The sequence below is a fragment of the Cydia pomonella genome, chromosome 5 (genome assembly GCF_033807575.1).
Source record: "Cydia pomonella isolate Wapato2018A chromosome 5, ilCydPomo1, whole genome shotgun sequence".
NCBI classification, from domain to species: domain Eukaryota; kingdom Metazoa; phylum Arthropoda; class Insecta; order Lepidoptera; family Tortricidae; genus Cydia; species Cydia pomonella.
In genome coordinates, this window is record NC_084707.1 from 2,664,006 (window position 1) to 2,685,193 (window position 21,188).

Genomic DNA, 21,188 nt, shown 5'->3' on the forward strand with positions numbered 1-21,188 from the left:
ACCTTGCACACGCGAACTCGCCCAGGTCGGAAGCTTTGGACTTTCGGACCTGGGTCGTTTTGAGTTTTCGAAAAAAGACGACTTAGTAAAAAGACATACAAATGCTGTGATGGTATTCCCTTTTGTTTGTTATATCCATTAACAGCCCCCGTTCAGGGCAACCTAATATTGTGACGCGACGAACGGGTAACTACGGAACCTAATACTGAGCATGGCCCACGATGCTCTTGGCTTGCTTTTATCAAACTGCAATTTTGGTAAAATAGTTTAACCAAGGGCGCCAAAACTGAATCTCGCTCTACCCTGATCGAGTGCTCGGGCCGGCGCTGTCTATTCCAATTGAATATTGATTAAGCACTATAGATAGTACTGTGAGCCTTAAGAAGTTAAGTAAGTCGAACCCTTCTTAGCTGGATAATATCCTCTAGTCGTCTACAAATCAAAACTGACTAGTCAATTTTGGAATGGAAGGCCTTTTTATAGGGGACCAGACTGGCTAGAGGTGAAATAAACATGTAGCCAACAAAACAGTACGAGCGTACCTGGTAAAAGTCAGCTCGGTCTAGTGGGGTGCATTCAGTGTACCCATAGTGCAACTGACTTTTTGCAGACCCACATGACGTCAAATAAAACTACATTCTCCAAATGATAACAATTTAATGTCATGACACAATAGACTTAACAATAGGTGTTTCAAAATGGAAAAAACATTGGAATGACATAGTAAAATTAAAAATGACTTGTCACATTTTACTTACAAAACATTATTATTACTTATCAGTCTTTATAATCAATGCTATTCCTCCTCGTGATCACTCTCCTCCTCCCCGACCTCGTCATAGTCATCAAACGAGTAGTCATGGTAATGGAAGTGATTAGCCTCGAACTCGTCGTCGAACGGTTCTTCGTCATAATATTCGTCCATCGTGTTCTCGAGCACTACGATCAAGTCATCATACTTCGTTTTCATTTCTTCATATTGTCGGTTGTGCTCCAGCCCTCGGTCTTGCTGTTAAAAAAAAGTGTTATGCAATTTTTCTCAAACAAGCACATACCTACATGTTGGTTTTTAAATGGGACATTGAGAAGAGCTACCAGATCCTGTGCTGCTAGGTCAGTACGGTCTTAGGTAGGGTGACCAGGTCTGATTTCCGGTTTTACGGGACAACTGCATTGAAAATACGGGATTAGAGTTTAAAATACGGGACAGGCCTTTTTAGGGTTCCGTAGCCAAATGGCATTAAACGGAACCCTTATAGTTTCGCCATGTCCGTCCGTCTGTCTGTCTGTCTGTCTGTCTGTCTGTCTGTCTGTCTGTCTGTCTGTCCGATGCTTTGCTCCGTGGTCGTTAGTGCTAGAAAGCTGAAATTTGGCATGGATATATAAATCAATAAAGCCGACAAAGTCGTACAATAAAATCTAAAAATTTAATTTTTTTTAGGGTACCTCCCCTACACGTAAATTGGGGGTGATTTTTTTTTTCGCTTCAACCCTAGAGTGTGGGGTATCGTTCTTCTTAGATATTTAGAACAAAGGAAATGAGATATTTTCACGATTTTTTTCTTTTAAGCCAATCCTTGTTAATTCCTATTAATCTTGAGGTGAATAAAATAATAACATTGTAGAATCATTACAACTTGAGAATTATTTAGTGTGCTATAAAAATAATGGGGTTGGCTACCGTCTTAGGTTTTTATAGATGGCGCTGTTTCTCGTTTCGTTCTAAGGATTTGGCAAAACGGTCATCCCAGTCGTAAAATTAAAAAAAAAACACAAATTTGAATTGGTAGGATCGACAGGGGAACCTACATAGCGCTATTTGTAAACAGCCAGCCAGCTCGACCAGCCAACCCCAAAGTTGTAGGAACGGCACTCACTAGTCGCAGATAGTACTCGTCGGAGAGGTTGGTGTAGCTGAGGTCGAGGCGCAGCGGGCCCGGCCGGTCCGAGCCCGGGCCCGCGCCCGGCCGGTCCGAGCCCGGGCCCGCGCCCGGCCGGTCCGAGCCCGGGCCCGCGCCCGGCCGGTCCGAGCCCGGGCCCGCGCCCGGGTCCCGGCCCGCGCGCGCCTCGCGCCGCGCCGCCGCCGCGCGCGCCGGCAGCGCGCACGTCAGCCGCTCGGCGCCGCCGATGGTCAGCGACTAGAAACAAACCCCATGAGGCGGGTCCATACAGAGCGAACATACGTGCGAGGCAATGGCACGTCTACAGTGGCCGTTTTGTGCGCGTGGCAATTGCCTCGTGTGTATGATCGCTCTGTATGGACCCGCCTAATAGATATTACATTAGTTAAACTTACTTCTACTGAGACTTGGCAGCGACAAAGTGAAGTAGTGCCGCTATAAGTGTGTAAACCAAGTGAACGCTCAAGTGGCCTTGACACGCAAAAATATATGAATGGCCACAGAGTATTCTGCTCAAATTTACTGTTTCTAATAAACCAATAGATTTCTGTATAAATCAGTGTTTTAATATTGTTGTTCTTATTCCTCAATGTTCGATCTACGTGTAGTTTTATACTGCTTACTTTTGACTTTATCACCTAAACGGAAAAATGTGACCCCCATTTTCCAGTTTACTTGATAAAGCAAGAAATAAGCAAAATAAAAGTATGTGAAAAAGACCAAAAGCTGGAGAATCAATAGTGCAGCAATATAACAATAATATTATACCGCTTATGTGATTATACAGAAATTTATTGGTTTATTAGAAAACACAAGTCCCCTAATGAGGATGCCACTGAATAGTCGACCCAGTCTTAAACAGACTAGGCCCTATAATAGAATTTACAGTACATATGGGGCTACTTTATAGCACTAGTGCGAGAAGTAGCATATTACGTTACTGTGTCGAACATTTAAAGGGCCATATGTACTGTAAAACGTTGTACGATACATGTGCGAATAGGTAATTCGCAACTCGTGTCGATTTAAAACACTCCCTTCGGTCGTGTTTTAATTTATCGCCACTCGTTTCGAATTTCCTATTTTTCGCACTTGTATCGTAATGTACTATTTCCTGTAAACAGTTACCTGGAGCCGCGGGCAGCCTCGCACGAGCCGCACGACGTCGTCGTCGCGCGCCGCGGAGAACTGGTCGAGCCGCAGCGCCGCCAGCCGCGCGCCGGCGTGCCGGCAGATCGCGTCCACGCCCTGCAGGCCTGCGAGCTCCGGACCATTAGAGGATATATCCGTCACAACTAACCGCACACCTCCATTACTTCAAAAAGTTTTACGTAACAAACAATCATGGTAAATGGATATGATCCATGAACTAGCGGCGGAAAGACTCAAAAGGGGTCATCATAAATAAATTCTGATTTAAACATAAACGAAACGTAATTTTACGTAATAACGTACGTATCCACTAAGTTAACAACCATTTCTATAAGGTATATTACGTCACAAGAATTTCTAGGTTTTTTTTAGGATGTCACACCTGATGTGAAGTCACATTTTTAGCAATTTTGTTATCAACGAAATCGGCAAATCGAATCAGGTATTAATAAATTTAATAATATTTTATCAAAATATTTTTGATAAAAGAAATATTAGCAATTTTAACCAAACCGATTAGGTAAGATAATTAAACGAATAAAAAATTGTTATTTAAAATTAACTGTACAGCGAATAAAAAAAAATCTGTGACCGATGAAGTTAAAGTGAGTCATAAACTTTGTGACTACCCCCTCACAACTTATCACATTTTCTTGACCCCCCTGCCACCCTAAACGTGTGATGTAATTAATGGATGACCCCAAAAGTATCGTATCACTATTAATTAAGGCTTTATAATTTTTCCTAGTTTTTTATTTCTGCAAGTGTGTTTTTTTTTTTACAATAATAATACACTATTACTAGTTAAAATCATTCCTACGCATCCATGAATATATTTCCGTAATAGTTTGCAAAATAAAAAATAATTCACTCACATTGACAGTCTAACAGCTCCAAACTGCGCAATTCCTGACAACAGCGCGTTATGACTTCCACGTGCTGATACTGCAGTTGATACGTCACACTCAAATGCTTCAAGCGGGCCAGCCGACTCAAGTGCTCAGACACATTCCCATGCATGTACCCACCGTTTAGCTCTAGGCATTCCAATTTGGGCATATTACACAAGACAGACTGCATTTCTCGGTCTGATATCATGATTGAAAGCAAGCTGACGGGCTCAAGTGACTCGCTACATTCAACGGTCAGCGATTTTAAGTTTGACAAGTTCAAACTATCAAAACAAAGACCATATAAATAAGTGCAATTGCGGATTTCTAGTTTTTCTAAGGCTTTATCTGCTATGAATTCGTTTACATGGTCGTCTTGTATCTGGGGAAAAAAGTATGTTTCTTTGAGTGTTACAGAGTGGTGATTAGGCGGGTCCACACAGAGCGAACATATGCGCGAGGTAATTTCCTCGCGCATAAAATGTCCAGTGTAGACGTGCCTCGGCAAGTACACTCGCGTGCAAAAGTATTGCATCACTTTGCATTTTTTCAACTGCACCCAATATATTTGAAAATTTTGGTATCAACTGAAAGCTTATAATCTAACGCATTAGAAAATTGGGAAATTTAATGAAATTTCAAATCTGAAGACTGAAAAAAATCAGAAACTGAAAGTAGCGACATATTGGTCGAGAAATAAATTTAGGAAAGTTAAGAATAAAAGTCATTTATTTAATACAAAATAAATTATTATTATTAAATTAATACCTGGTGTTGCCACCCCTAGCCCTCCTCACACAAATCAAGCGGTTTTTCATAGACCTAATTAATTTTCTAATGAAATCTTGTGGAATAACGTCCCACTCCTCCAGCAAGGCTCCCTTCAGCTCCTCAACATTGGCCGGGGCAGGATTCCGCTTCCGAATCCTCCTTTTCAGGTAGTCCCACACGTGTTCAATGGGGTTAAGGTCCGGGCTCATCGCTGGCCAGTCCATGGTGTCGATGCCCACTTCGAGAAGGTAGGCTGCGGTGGCCCTAGCGGTATGACACGGGGCATTATCCTGCATTAGGATGAACCCCTCATCAAAAATACCGGCATAAGGAACAACATGTTCCTCCAGGATGTCAGTAATGTATTTTGCAGCGGTCAATCCACCGCCACGGCCCCCGCCAGGCACGTAAACCAGCTCTGTTCGCGTGGCGTAGGAAACGCCGCCCCAGAACATCACGGATCCACTGCAATAGGCGACCCTTTCGGAGAAGCAACATTGGGCGAACCGTTCTTCTGGCCTTCTGTAGACTCTTCCTCTTCGGTCATATCCATTCAAACATATTCTGCACTCGTCCGAGAAGAGAACTGGGGTCCATTGCTCAATGGTCCAGTCCATATGATTTTCTGCAAACTCTCTTCGGGCTATACGGTGTCGCGCCAGCAATCTGGGCCCCGTTGCAGGCCTCCTGGGTGTCACGTTCGCTTTCTTGAGTCTTCTTCTTATTGTCCACTCACTGGCAGCCACTCCTCGTATCTCACGCAGACGCTGCTGGATGGCAACGCTTGTCAGGTGTCGATCTCGGAGAGATGTTGTGACAATGAAGCGGTCGTCCCTCTCTGATGTACACTTTTTGCGGCCGCTTCTTCGTCTTGAAGTAAAGGATCCAGTCCGTTGGAACCTCTGGTAAACTCGGCAAACTGTAGATTGACTTAAATTCAGCGTGGCAGCTACTGAACGTTGGCTACGCCCCTCTTGCAGGAGCTGGACGACTTGGCGGACTTCAGCTTCAGTGGTTTCCATTTTTCACAGGTCTTCTTCACGGGAAAATATGCGGAGATGTGTACCGGTCAACTTTTGATAAGTGACTGATAACAACCCCTCCCCTACCCCCCATTTTATAGGGGTCAAGGGTAGCGCAACTCGTGCGCGTGATAACGCGAAACCGCTCACAAATCGGGAAAATGCCGATAATTTGAAAAATACTGGGCCGTTTTCCATGTTTTTTAACTTTTCGTAAAGCTAAAACTTCAAGGGACATGATCCCATTAAAATAATTAATCGAAAATAACCGGTTTACAAAATTATTGGGTGTAGTTGAAAAAATGCAAAGTGATGCAATACTTTTGCACGCGAGTGTAAATGTCCAATACGATACGAGTAAGTAATCCATTCATTTCAGTTTCTACTTACAGAGCACCAATGGAAAGAAACCTCGCGCAAGAACTTGAAATTGTCATTTAGATTGTGTCGGAGCAGTTGTCCGGGCCCACTTACAATACGGGATAACTGTAAAAATTTAATTAACTATACATAATAGTCTAATCTAGAAGAAAGTGTAAGGAGAATATCTAGAGAACCACCATACACTTGCAGTTATCTTAATTACTCAAGAATGCAGCTTTTGCATATATGCAATTTGTGGAAATGATACTTAAAAACAGTTCAATACCAGGAATTAGATGTCGCTTACAGACAACTTAATCTCGACCAGTTTTTTTAATTGGGTCGATTTTTATTTTCTTGCAAAATTTCTATTTTCATTAGATTTGGGTAAAAATTTAGCTGGTTTTAGGACGAAAGTGGAGGACCAGTGCGAAATCGCCTTTTCATACAAACTAGTCCTCGAAAAATCTAAAAAAGTTTCTCCATAATGTCAATATGCAGAAAGGAGAATAGGGACTATGTTTGTATGGAGAAGGAGCCATCCCCTTTGGTAAGTGCTCACTCAGGAGTGAGTCAGGAGGAGGAGTACCAGGCCAGGACCCTGGTACTCCTCCTCCTGACTCACTCCTGGTGGAATATAATATGAAATCTCAATTTGGGGAAAATTAACTGTATTACATTTTCCATTCTCTAATCAAAATACCATAATTATGTTTTCGTAACTCTGATATACAATGAAATTGCACATATATTGTACAGGGTAGGGAACTATATATATATATATATATACTCACCAAATGTTATCAAAATCTGCAAAAAAATTCAACAACAATTACCTGAAGGGCTTCTAAGTTGGGGCAGTTTTCATTGATTATTCCTAGATTCTCCAAATTGTGGCAGTAAGTGGAAGAAACTGATGGGCCTAGTTTGTTGGTCCAATTCAGAAATGATTTATATCTTGATGGCTTTAAACTGCAGCTGTTGTAGTTTTGTAGGATTTTTTCTGTGCTGAAATCTTCTTTCACAATGACAATTCGGACTCCTGTAAAAGCAAATATTGTACATTTGACATAACAGCATTTTAAACCTTATGCATAGATATTAAATATTATACATTAAATGGTGGACCCTACAGAAATGTTTTAACATTAAGTTGGTATCAAAATGATGTTTCATATTTATTTTATATAAGAGTTAATGTTGTTGTGCTATGGCACTCCAGATGTGCATAAGGGGCCTTCACAAGCTCCCGCCAAGCCTTGCTATCTTCAGCAACCCTTCTGGTCTTGCTTGCTCGCCCCAGTTCATTCACAAACTTGGACACCGAGGTTTGTGTTTTGGGTATTCAGACAATGATATAAGTAATACACAAATAATTAAAAACATAGAAAACACCTATGACTCAGGAACAAATATCTGTGCTCATCACACAAATAAACACCCTTACCAGAATTAGAACCTAGGACCATCCACTTCATAGGCAGGGTCCCTACCCGCTAGGCCAGACTGCTCGTCAAAAAGTAATAAAGAAAAGTAAAAGTAAGCAAGTAAGAATCTTCAAAAGGCTGTAAAACTTGGATCTGTTAATTACAAGCTAACATGGAGAATGTCACATACCTCGGCCCTCTTTAGAGAAACACTGTCAGATAAGTATTATAAGACTTAAGAAAAAAACTACAACTAAAGTTAACTAGCTACCTTGGTTACATGGCGTAAACAAAAGGCAGGTCAGTTGAGTGTCGATGGCGGATGGTCGAAAATTTTTAAAATATTTTAGGTTTTTGGCGTCAATACCATTTGCAACTGGTAAAATTATCTCAAAACTTGACTAAATTTACGTTGCTAATCCAATTATTGTGGTAAGAAGTAATAATAATCACGTAAATTGTAGTGTTTTTTTTTTTTTAGTTTGTAGGGGGTTGCCCATGGCAACCTTAGTGACTCCTCATGAACGAGGACGTTACTTTGAACCGTCCGGGAGATGGAAAACTTAGAAGCTCTTTAACGTTTAGTTTAGCCCACCATGAGAAATTCGAAAATACGCATTCTTCTAAGTCTTCCATTCCCGTAATGGATCAAATATATCGGCGTGAAAGGGAGAAGCGTAAGGAATTGAAGGAACGCAACGAAAAAATGCCGAATAAAGGTAAGGGGGCCCGATCCAGGTCCTCCAGCCCTCCCGACAGATGGTCGGACGTCTCAAATATGGATTCTAGTCAGCCTCATTGCAGTTCGGAGGAAAGTCAAATCCCGCCAGGTCAGCAATCGCCCAGTCACGCGTTAGCCCAGTCTCATGCCGCAACTCCACCGGCTCATCTAATAGACCCACAGGAAAATAATACTCCCTCTCAGACTCCTTCTTCTCCCCTTACGCCCATTGGGCGCATAAAATATACAACCAATGATCAGGGTCCCTTTTTGGTTTACGTCCAAAAAATTGAAACGGCTCTAGATTCAGGAGTAACTCTCCACCCTGTGGCCTTCGGGCGGTTCTTACAAAACCGTAAACGAGAATTCCCCAATATTGTCGAGGGGTCAGTAAAAAGAATCGGGCGAAATCGAGTGTCGATCAGTTTCCACTCCGCTGAAGATGCCAACCTGTTTCTGGAATCTACCACCCTAACTCACAATAACTACAAGGCATTTGTGCCTACTTTTAATGTCACAAGGCTGGGACTGGTTCGAGGTATTCCTGCCGACTGGTCTCCTGAGGAGATTCTCGACAACCTCAAGGCTCCCTTAAACTCAGGAGGCCCTGTCCCTATCAAAATTAGACGCCTCAATTTTAAAAAAACGAATCAAGACGGCTCACATTCATGGCTTCCATCAGAAACGGTAATTATCACTTTTGACGGCCAAACCCTACCTAAGAGGGTATTTTTATGTTTGAACTCCTTATTGGTTGAGCAGTATCAACTTCCAACTATTCAATGCTTCAACTGCTGTCGATATGGACATACCAAAGAAAAATGCAGATCTCTTCCTAGATGCTTCCGTTGCGGTGGCGCTCATCAGGGAGGCAATTGTAATGGCGATGGTGAACCCCAACCGTTCTGCTGTGTTTGCCCTCAGGGATTAGGGGCAGGTCACACAGCCAACAGCAAATCTTGCCCCGAATATACTCGGCAGATTAATATTAAAAAAACCATGGGGGTAGAGAATATTTCGTACATTGAGGCCTCAAATCGTCACGCTAAAGTCACCCATAAATCTTATGCCAATGTAGTGTCTTCTTGCTCTTCCTCTTCTCAACCACATTCTTATAAAAAAACTATTTTCCGTCAACCTCGCACTCCCCCTCTCCTCGAAAAAGGGTATGATAAAAGAGCTCATGAGGCTTTAACAAGGGACCCGGTAGTTGAATCCAGACCAGTCTTCCTTAATCAGCATTCACCTAATGAACAATTCATAGTTTCAGAAATAATAAAATTGATTTCAGGATTTGTTAAAATGTTTTCCCCCGCCAGCCCTTTGGCTAACCCTTCTTTGCTTTCCCACGTAGCGCCTTTTATTTCATCTTTGCTAAGTCATAATGGATCAAGTAATTCTACAGTGGAATAGTCGCAGTGTAACCAATAAAAACAAGAGTTACTCCACCTTATCAATAAACACAATCCATCTATTTTAGCCATATCAGAGATATGGCTAAAGGAAAGTTCTAACTTCAAAATTCCCAGTTACTGTTCTATATTGGACTGTCGGGCTGATGGACGTGCTGGGTGTGCCCTTTTCATAAGAGACCATATCTCCTTCTTACCTATTCCTTTACCTAATAATAGCCCTAAATTTCACGCAACTTGTGCTCGTGTAGAAGGCATTACCTTCTTATCTCTTTATATTCCTGATCCTTCTTCTAACATTCTTAAATCACTTAGAAAGTTAATAGAACCACTCCCCCAGCCTATTATTGTACTCGGGGATTTTAATATCCACCATGTCTTGTGGGGTTGTGAGAAAAATGATGATGCTCTAGGAGAACAGTTTCTTTTAGATATATTGGACAAATGCAACTTATGTCTACTAAACTCAGGTACTCCCACCCGGCGCTCTCTACCGAATCAATCAGCTAGTGCAGTGGATTTATCCCTTTGCTCTCCTTCTCTTGCATCTCGAATTACCTGGGAAGTCCTGGACAGCACTTATGGAAGCGATCACTTCCCAATTTTACTTGGCCTTCCTTTTGTTTCCTGTAAAAGGCCTACAATAAGCTGTCCCTTATTAGTTTATAATATCAACGGCGCAGATTGGGATAGATACAGAAATTTTTTGGATTATGAAACGTTACATCTTCCTCCTATTACTCCACTTTCTTTAGAGGTGTGCTCTGATGCTCTAGTTGCAGCTATTAAGATTTCTGCTGATAAGACCTTCCCTCTTAAAAATACAGTTGTGGGCAAGCTGGCTTCTCCCCCTTGGTGGGATAATGATTGCACTAAAGCTGTCAAGGTTAGAAAGAAGGCAGAGCGGGAGTATGCCGCAAATATGTCATCTGAGAATTTCGAAGCCCTGGGAAAAATTATGGCGGATACCAAAACCTTGCTTAACAATAAGAAGTCTGAAGGGTGGAAATGTTTCTGTTCGTCTCTAAGTCCCTCTACTCCTAATTCAATTGTCTGGAATAATATTAGAAAATTTAGAAGATCTTATAACCCTTGTAAATGTCCTCACCCTAATACTTTACAATGGGCTGAATCCTTTCTAGCTAAAATCGCTCCTCCATATGTTCCAGGAGTTCTGGACTCCCCTATAGGCTTGCTAGATAATCATTCATCTGATCCCTTAGATCAATTGTTCTCTCTCCTGGAGCTCAAGAATGTGCTGGGAGCGGTAAAAGACTCCGCCCCAGGGCATGATGGAATCCCCTATTCTTTTATTTCTAAAGCTGGTGATAGATTCCTTAAATATTTCCTTAGCCTATTAAACTTTATTTTGCTTTCGGGCCGGCCGCCTCGGTCCTGGAAATCTCAACTGGTAATGCCCATTCTTAAGCCGGGAAAGGACCCTAATGACCCACAATCGTACCGTCCTATAGCCTTATCCTCTGTTCTAACCAAGATTTTAGAGCATCTCATCAAGAATAGATTGGAATGGTTTCTTGAAAGTCATGAACTTTTAGGAAAATCCCAATATGGGTTTCGAAAGGGAAAAAGTACAATTGATAGCCTGGCCATTTTCACTACTGATATAAGGCTAGCCTTTTCAAATCGTGCCTCGGTTCTTGCTGTATTCCTGGACGTCGAGGCTGCTTACGACAATGTTCAACTCCCCATTCTCCGAGAAAAATTCCGTAGTCTGAGAATTCCGGTGAGGTTGGCCTGTCTTATGGGTAACCTCCTTTCAGAAAGACAAATTTCTTTCCGGGGTAAAGACCCTCTCATTAACCCATCAAGACTAGTATGGCGCGGATTACCTCAGGGATCTGTCCTGAGCCCCTTACTTTACAATTTATATACACATGATTTGGAAGGGTCTGTTTCTGGCTGCCAAATTCTTCAATATGCAGATGATCTCTTAATTTACTCCACAAATAAAAACCTGGTTTCTGCATGTGCGTCTATCAACAACTCCCTCCAGTCTTTAAATAACTGGCTTTCTAATAATGGTTTGTCTCTCTCCCCTTCTAAATGTTGTGCTGTCGTTTTTACTCGTAAAAAAGATTTACCTAACTTGAATGTATCCATCAACTTATCTAGTATTCCTTTTCGTGCCTCCTATAAATTCTTTGGGATTATTCTTGATTCTAAACTGAACGGAGACTTACACTTTGAGTATTTAGTTAAAAAATGTGAACGTGGGCTTAACACTCTCAGGTGCCTTGCGGGAGTTTGGTGGGGTGCTCATCCTACTTCCCTTAGATTAATTTATAATGCTACAGTACGAAGCATATTAGATTATGGCTCTCATCTATTGGTTCCAGGGAATAAATCTGGACTGAAAAAACTTGATTTAATCCAATCTAAAGCGTTACGAATTATCTTAGGTGCAATGAGGTCTAGTCCAATCGTGGCCATGCAGGTAGAGTGTGTCGAACCTCCTCTTGTTTTGCGCCGCCAATTCCTAGCGGATAGTTATTTTTTCCGATCGCTACAATTTTCATACCATCCAATCATTCACCGTTTATATGAACTTAAAGCATCGTCTGCCTTGAATCGTCTTGACCAACCCTGTCTTGTGAATAGCCTTAGAAAATTTCAATCTCTCAAAGATCCAGTTTTCCATTCTCGACGCCTTCCTTTATATGAATTTAACTACGCTGTTATAATTTATCAACCTCGTGTTATTTTAAATTTTGATATTTGTCATAATGATCCTCATGCAGATGAGTACCTACGTCAGATTCTTTCGCGTGAATGGCATGACTGGAACTCCATATACTGTGATGCGTCTAAATTGTCGCCATCTGGTTGTGTGGGAGTAGGTGTTTTCCATTCTCAATATGACATAGTGCAAAAAATTAAATGCCCTCCTGAAACGTCTGTATATACTGGAGAGTGTATTGGCATTTTGGAAAGTGTAAAGTTTATTCTTCTTTTCAAACTTAGGAAGACTATCATCTTCTCGGATTCTCGTAGCTGCCTACAAGCTCTTCTATCTAACCCTTTTTCGACCAAATTCCACAACCCTATTATTTTCCAAATTAAGGAGAACCTTTTAATTTGTAAAAAAAGGGGGTTTGAGGTTGCCTTGATCTGGGTTCCAGGTCACTCAGGGGTCGCAGGGAACGAACGAGTCGATCGGGTTGCTAAGGAAGCTGTGGTATGTGGTGATAAGACTCCTTTTAGGAACTATTGTTTTGATTTAGTCCCTCTGGCGGCTAGGTGGCTCTTCCAGGTTTGGTCGTCCAATTGGGCTGCCGCCAATCGGTTCCGAACCAAGCCTTATTACCTCGTACAACCTGACGTTCCCAGAAAACCTTGGTTCTCCAAGATTTTTATTCAAAAACAGTTCTGCTCCACAGTTATAAGAATGAGACTGGGCCATTGCTGCACTCCCGCCCACTTAAAAAAAATCCATGTTCGAGACTCCTCTCTGTGTGAATGTGGAGTAGACGAAGGTGACTTAAATCACATTTTCTTTGCTTGTCCTTTATATAAACATGATGATTTTTATGCGGATCTCTTAAGTTTAAAAGTTTCTTTTCCTACTCACATTTTCGAGTTGTTACAAATTAAGGATAGGGACACTTTGGTGGCCCTAGTCTCTTTCTGTAATCTTAACAAATTAAAGATTTAATTTCAATTGGCTCATTTATTCCTAGTTACTTATATATTGTACTAATGTTTTGATTTTTCTTTACATCTAAATTTACTGTCGTTCCTACATTCTCATTTGGATTAGCAACCTTATGTCTGATAAAAATTCGCGCCCCCGAAATAAGTTTATCAGAAATAAATCGACATGACACTGGCAATCAACAGTAAGCCATATTAAAAAAAAAAAAAAAAAAAAAAAAAAAAACTAGCTACCTACTTACCTTGCAAGTACGCAAGCACCATATCCTGCCACGCGCGGCTGGCGCGCTCTGTCCGTATGAGGTCTTGCACGGGCACGTACTGCAGCACGGCGCGCCAGCAGTCCTCATTGAGGTAATCCAATATCGTCCGTTCATAGTTTACTTCTGCCTCTAACATCTGCAATTAAGATAACATTGTTTTTTGTACAACTAGATAATAATCTATGAACTTCAGCCATTTTTTCACTGTAATATCAAGACTACTTACGTTGGTCACTAAAAGACTTTGATTTAACACAATATCAACAAGTTTTAGAAAATACGCATGTTTTGATCAATTCAAATTGTTTAGGTTAGCTTTCTAAATGACATTTGCCAAAAGATGACAAAGATGTTGCCATTCTTGTTCAGTGGACGTTATGCTTTCAAGAAATCGGTATCGGTATCAATATGGAACAACACTACACTACACAATTCCTTGTAAAATAAAACCGGCCAAGAGCATGTCGGGCCACGCTCAGTGTAGGGTTCCGTAGTTACTCTTCCGTCACAATAAGCTTAACTGGAGCTTAAAGTATAGTAAATTGTTAACCAAGGGATGGAGGTACCTTTCACCCGAGTTAAACAAATAGGCAAATTTGCATAATCAGTACCTAATTAAAGTAAATCTTTTTACTATGAAGGGAAAACTTTTTGCGATAACTCAAAAACAGCTAAACTGATCATGTCCGCTATAGTTTTCATTTAATGTCTTTCTTAAGCTCTACTTCCACGATTTTTTTCATATTTTTTGGACCTATGGTTCAAAAGTTAGAGGGGGGGGGACACGTTTTTTTTTTCTTCCGGAGTGATTATCTCCGAATTTATTCACTTTATCAAAAAATGTTTCTTGAAAACCCCTATTAGTTTTGAAAGACCTTTCCAACGATACCCCACACTCTAGGGTTGAAGCGAAAAAAAAAAATTCACCCCCACTTTACGTGTAGGGGAGGTACCCTAAAAAAAATAAAATTTTTAGATTTTATTGTACGACTTTGTCGGCTTTATTGATTTATATATCCATGCCAAATTTCAGCTTTCTAGCACTAACGACCACGGAGCAAAGCCTCGGACAGACAGACAGACAGACAGACAGACAGACAGACAGACAGACAGACAGACAGACAGACGGACATGGCGAAACTATAAGGGTTCCGTTTTATGCCATTTGGCTACGGAACCCTAAAAAATGACATCATATTATTAGGCTTCATACGCACGAGCGCTTTTACAACGCACGTTTTTACACGATGGCGGTCCGCTTTTTTATCGAGCGCTGTTGGATTTTCGACTTCAAGCGTAGGCCATTTAATCAAATTTAGCGTATAGAACTTATAACGTCAGGTTTTATTTAACGCGACGCTCTTTAGCAAGTAAATAACCCGGTCCACACAGAGCGAGCAGTGTAGACGTGTCTCGGCCGGGGGGGCACACTCAGGCGAGGAAAACGCGCTCGCCGCCTCGGCCGAGGCACATCTACACTGGCCAGTTTGTGCGCGAGGAGATTTCCTCGCGCGTCTGCTCGCTCTGTGTGGACCCGCCTATAGTAGGAGCTAGGAGCCAAGGAACAAACGTGCCAAACGACATCAAAGTGCATACTGCTCCATACATTTCTGCTATTACTTCCCCCACTAGGGTCAGACCAAGATAAGTTGGCAGCGATTTTGGCAGCCCCGGCAGTGCAAGTGTTATTTTAAACGTCAAACTTCTATGAAATTGTGACGTTTACGTCGTTTACTTTCCACTTGCTCAGGCTGGGCTATGAAAATCGCTGCCAACTTATCTTGGGCTGACTTTATTAACTCCCAGCACTTTAAAATGGCAGATATGATGTGCCTACAGATGTGCAAGTTGCGGAGTTTCCAAATAGTTTAGTTATTCGAAATTTCTTGAAAATTTCACAAGAGTATAAGAAATTTCCATTTTAAATTTCGGAAAGTTTCAATCCCCATACAAGTGTAGAAAATTTTCGTGGGCACATCAGTCATTCTGCTGACACGACACGATGCGGCTTGAAACCCTGGGGTTATTCCCGCCTGTTACAGTCGGTAATAACTGGTTTTTTTTTGGGGTTTTAAAAACCTACTTAGGGCCACTTGCACCATCCCACTAACCCGGGGTTAACCGGTTAAACCGTTATCCCAGTGTCAAATTGTACAGGTAACCATGGTAACTCCAGGTTTAACCGGTTAAGCTCGGGTTAGTGGTTGGTGCAAGTGGTCCCTACCGCCACTAGCACGACCCCACTAACTCGGGTTAACCGGGTTTACTCCGGCGTTAACTGGTTAAAACATTAACCCAGTGTCCAATTGTACTGGTAACTCTTAGTTTAACCGGTTAACCCCGGGTTTGTGATTGGTGCAAGCGGCCCCTAGTGATCTTTGAATAATAAAACAAGGTATAAAGACAATAAAACACAAATTAATTAATATTTATGACTTTATTAAATACGACAATGAAACTACAAAAGTACTCCAACTGCCCACGAACTGAAGCACACCAAGACGTAAAATATAAAATAACTAAACGTTCGGCGCTAGGCCGACAAGCTCCTCGCATACATGATTCCCGATTGTGAGAAAAAGGCGTCACAATACCCAAGGCGATTGGTCAGAAGGTTACACAAGCTAGTACTTACACCAGAGACCGATAAATAATACAGAATGCCAATTCATTCTCTAAAATCAAAACGTGATAGCGTTACTTTCTTTTGTCATTAGGACCACATTGAAAAGTAAGGACGCAAAGCACGAGGAATTTTGTACATTGATTGACACGCCATTTTCTAACTTTAGCGCACGAGCGTAATTATATTGCTGTCCCGCCCATGCCGGTGGCCAATGCCACTGTGCGAGCGGGACAGCAATATGCGCTTGCGATAGAAATAGCAGGTCAATGTGCGAAATTCTTCGTAACGTCCTTACTTTATAGAAATAATTTCATAGATTCAGAGAATACATTATTTTAAAGGAACATTATTGAGATGAACAGTCTTTATGATTAACCGGTCTCTGCTTACACTAGTCCTATCAGGACACCGAGCGAAGCCTCCGCGGCAAGCGATACCGACTCTAACTTATATACAATTATTATCCTCCCACTGACCCTAAATTAACCGCGAAAACACTATAAAATACAGGATCCCCTCCGTAACTAAAAAAACAGACTAATAAACTAATATACACGCGGATTAAATAAGAATTCGTTAAAATTACTGCTGCTGTTTCAGGACCAAAGGTTGGCTACGCAAGTGTGACACCACTAGTGTTCCAAGCTGCCATAGGCTAGGTTAACCGTTTATCATAAAGCAAACCTTAAACCTTTTTTTTTGCCACAACCATAGTATTAATAAAAATACATTCTTATTTAGACTCCGCATGTCTATTAGTATATTTCCCTGAGCTTAAATGTATCGATATAATTTGTGCCTAACCGAAGTCGATACACATATCACTAGAGCGCAACATCACAGAAGCCGTGCCCGACTCAGCCCCACTACCTTTAAAAAAATATAAAACGCTATGAAAGGCAGTTTTTACACTCTATTGATATCAGAGAGCCGATTATGAAATAGTGAGGCACTTCTATTTTTATTGTTTCTTTGAGATCGAGTGAGCTCTGTCCAACGCTGGTGAGGCCGGGCCGTAGATATCAGAATATTCCAAATTGCCTTATACAAACGTATATATTAACATTATTGAAAATATTTTGAGACGATTTGTTGTATATAAACCATAGCTAATATGCCCTACGTTTGATTTTTTTTACGAATTTTTAATTATTAAAAGAGCTTTTGTTTTTGCCCTTGATTTTTAAATAATCTAAAAATTCTAAAAAGTCAATCGTTAGGGCATAGCTATGCGTAATATACTTACATCAAATTATGTAGAAATATTTTGCATAATGTCAATATCCAGAGGAAAATGGGGACTAAGTTTGGAGAAGCGTGCGTCCCGTTTCCTCTTAAGATGTGTTTTTCTATCCCATATAGTGCAATTCAACCCAACCCAATCATGTTTTTGCATCAATTTTGTTCTCAAAATAACAGATCGGTCGGAGATATTGAGACTTTCGTGGGCTATAAAGTATTTGAAAGATGTCGACCATTAGAAACCTTAACATCGTGGCGAACACAGACCATAGAATTGGAAACTCTCATTGATCAAGCAAAATTGAAACATTTCTAAAGTTTCGAGCAAAAGAAATTCAATAAAAAAAATCTTATTAGATTACAAGGCTATAATATTCTGATATCACAGACCGAGCACGCCCGGACATATCCGGACATGTCCAGATATGTCCCAACATGTCTTAAGGACACAACCAGCCACACACCCACGACCAACAATCTTAATTTTCTAAACATTGCAAACCAAATAATTCATTTCAAAACTATGACAAGTGAATTATCTGTATTTTTCTAACAGAATTGGCAAGAAGTGTTATAGATCTAATAATATTTGGTTGCAATGCCCAATGTGAATAATATCCTAACATTATACGTCATTATAACACATGTGACAAACTCCAACGTTTAAAGCATTGTCATATATTTTAAACAACGCTGTTCCGATATTACTTACATCTAGAAAACATGTCACCGGTAACGAATTTAACAAATTTCATAACTCCTAAAGAGAAAAGGACTAAAAACGTTTAAATATGTGACCAGTGTCATGTTTCAACAGATCGTTGATCCATACAAACATTTTCGGTCCGATAATACACACAGACGGTAGCAATGGCGGATTATCGATACGAATGTGACAACTTAAATTACATTACCTTTATTATACTTTCCTAAAAATACTGCCGCGTATGATAAACATTTAAAATAATGATATAAGTCTATAACTAACTATAGGGATGTATTTATCCCGAACGCCCGCTCAAAATCCTTTAAAACTTTAATGAATTGTTTAAAATTTAGCATGATTTCGATTTTACCCAGTACAGCAGGGGTCACCAAATGGCAAGCTATTAAAGTTTTTGGTTATTTAATAAACTTAAGTGGAAACGGACCGCGATGGTAATTTTAAAAACCGGACCCCTGAGAAATTAGTTGGTGACCCCTGTTACCGGATAGGTTCACGTATAAACGGGTAGGAGTTCCAAATGAGATCACGAACGATATAGGCCTCAGCGATGCCAAGATAAAATGAAAGTTCAAATGAAAATGTTCCATCGAAGCGTGACCACGGAGTAAGCGGGACGCACGCAGTGACGCCACTCGACGCATCACATTGCCACTGTTTATACCGACTTATCTTTAACATGCAATACAAAGAGGTGTAACAAAAATAGTGGAAAGTTTAAGATTTTTATTTATGGGGCACATCGTCTAACTCGGCAACGAATTCAAAGTCCAAATTTTTTTTGCGTCAAAAAATTTTTTCTTCCATTTTTTCTTAAGGGCATTTTCAGAAAAAAGTGTACCCTGTACTTTTTTTAAACCTAACAAATTTTGGATTATTTCTTCTCGAGCACTATCGATTTAAGCAATAAAAAAAGTGTCCCACTTTTAATAGTTAGATTTGTATAATGGACCGTTACAAAACTGACTGATAAATTTTGTATGGAAAATTAAAGATAATTAAGGCAAAACGGGTACATAACTTTCTGAAATATCAGAACACGATATTGAACATGCCCATAAATGTATCCCCACAAATTTTGTGACACATTGTATTGATTGCACTACATATATGAGTAAAGACTAAGACAATTTCGTGCTTCGAATGTGTGACTGCTTGACGAGATGGCGCTGTACGGCTCAGTCCACTGGTACTGATTGTCAAAAATTTACGGTTGACAATTCAGCGACCGCAAAATATACGGCGCAGTACAGCGCCATCTCTGTTCTGTTGTCGAATTAGATGGCACGATTTTTCTTAGACGTCACTTTTTTGTTACAATCAATAATGTTTTGATAAAATAATAATTGTTTCGGCATGTTACTGATAAATTGATGAATTGTCAGACTAGGTTAAGTTTTCAGCGATTTTGATAGCCCAGACGGTGAAAGTGATAAGTAAACGTTATAATTACATAGAAGCTTGACGTTTAGAATAACACTTGCACCATCTGGGCTATTAAAAGCGCTGCCAACTTAGCTTGGTCTGGCTATGACACTTATAGGTGGTAGAGCCCAAACAGCCAACTGGTTTATAAACAAGTTTTTATATATAAGAAAACCAGGCAGTGTCATGTTGCACATGACAAAACTACATCTGACAATCCATATGAAAAGGGACCTTATGGCGGTTAGCGCTTACGTCGCATTAGTATTGGCGCGCCGCTAATAATGGCATAAACGCCGACTGTCATAAGGTCCCTTTTCATTTGGGTTGTTACATATTTTATGCTGTTACTGTTAATGACCTGACAAGCCTTCCAGGGTCTTTATAAAACTACACATATCTTAAGTTAATTCAATGAAATTATAGCACATTTAATATTACGTCAGTTTTCCTTGTTGATATTTGTGAAGGCATATTTAAATTACGTGAACAATTCAAGTATCCTTTGTCACATTTTACGATTAGGATGCCTCTGAAATACTGAAATAATATTTTATGCACCACAATTTGGTATTACTGTACGATATTTGTAATAGTTATAGAGCCCTATTTCTATATTTAAGTTACTGCGAATACACGTTTAAAAAAGGAAACAAGTCTACGGCCATCATTAAATACCGTCAACCGGGGCGAATAGGGATAGTCGGGGTGAATAGGGATAGTTGGGGTGAATAGGGATAGTTGGGGTGAATAGGGATAGTTGGGGTGAATAGGGATAGTTGGGGTGAATAGGGATAGTTGGGGTGAATAGGGATAGCTGGGATGAATAGGGACAGCTGGGGTGAATAGGGCAAAATTTAAATGCGATTTATCTGTCAATTTCTTAAAAAATACCCACACAAGTTGTATCATACAAAACCTACTTTTATTTTCAATTAAATGATATAATTTGAATAACAATTTTTTAAGAAATTGTCATGTCAGGTAAGTCCCTATTCACCCTGGTTGACGGTACTAATCACATAAATATTAGATGTCGAACAGTCCAGCTGTTTATTAGTGAAGGTATTTTTGTTGTAAACGTGATTCATCGCACATCAGTTGAGCATGGGCCGTGTGTCGACAGCAACAAGGTGGAGCGTGTGTGTGTGTGTGTGTGTGGGTGGGTGGGGGGGGGGGGGGGGCACTAGCCGCAGGAGGGCGCGGGCTCGGCGTCGGCGCGCGCGTTCTTGTTCTGCCGCACCAGCTCCGCGCGCCGCTCCTGAAACGACCGAGAACGTCTTCTTCAGCTCTGCTTTGTCTCTTTATAGCTTATATGACATTGTAAAGCCTCTGGGGAACTCCGCGAGAAAAAATACATAAACCAACTAAGGGGTCTAACCAACTAAGGCAAAGATCTGACTCATATTCACGTTGAAACTCCTTTGTTCGTTGTTGTATTGTTTTAATATTAGGAATCACAAATTCCAAATTTGTCTTAAAAGATTGCACTGCATCCGATTGGCACCTCGGCGACGTGCGAGGGGGATGTCGCTATAATACGCGCATAGCATTGTCTCGCTCAAACTTCAGAGCGA

At 40.7% G+C, this 21,188-nt stretch overlaps 2 protein-coding genes across 3 annotated transcripts in view; both read right to left on the reverse strand.

Moving 5' to 3' along the window:
* Positions 1-637: 637 nt before the first annotated feature.
* LOC133518425 (uncharacterized) lies at positions 638-13,976 on the reverse strand. The gene is made up of 8 exons (XM_061852109.1): positions 13,821-13,976; positions 13,574-13,730; positions 6,936-7,141; positions 6,127-6,222; positions 3,929-4,325; positions 3,030-3,157; positions 1,878-2,138; positions 638-1,009 (listed from the first exon to the last, which is right to left on the reverse strand). Exons 2-8 carry the CDS (start codon positions 13,728-13,730, stop codon positions 797-799), a joined length of 1,458 nt encoding a protein of 485 aa, XP_061708093.1. The 5' UTR covers positions 13,821-13,976; the 3' UTR covers positions 638-796.
* Positions 13,977-16,012: 2,036 nt separating this feature from the next.
* LOC133518420 (stathmin) overlaps positions 16,013-21,188 on the reverse strand; it is a 32,631-nt gene continuing 27,455 nt past the window's right edge. For both annotated transcript variants that reach the window (XM_061852104.1, XM_061852105.1), the window contains one exon: positions 16,013-20,872. In XM_061852104.1, coding sequence (XP_061708088.1) covers positions 20,798-20,872 — 75 coding nt within the window. In that variant the 3' untranslated portion in view covers positions 16,013-20,797. The remainder of the gene's footprint in view (positions 20,873-21,188) is intronic.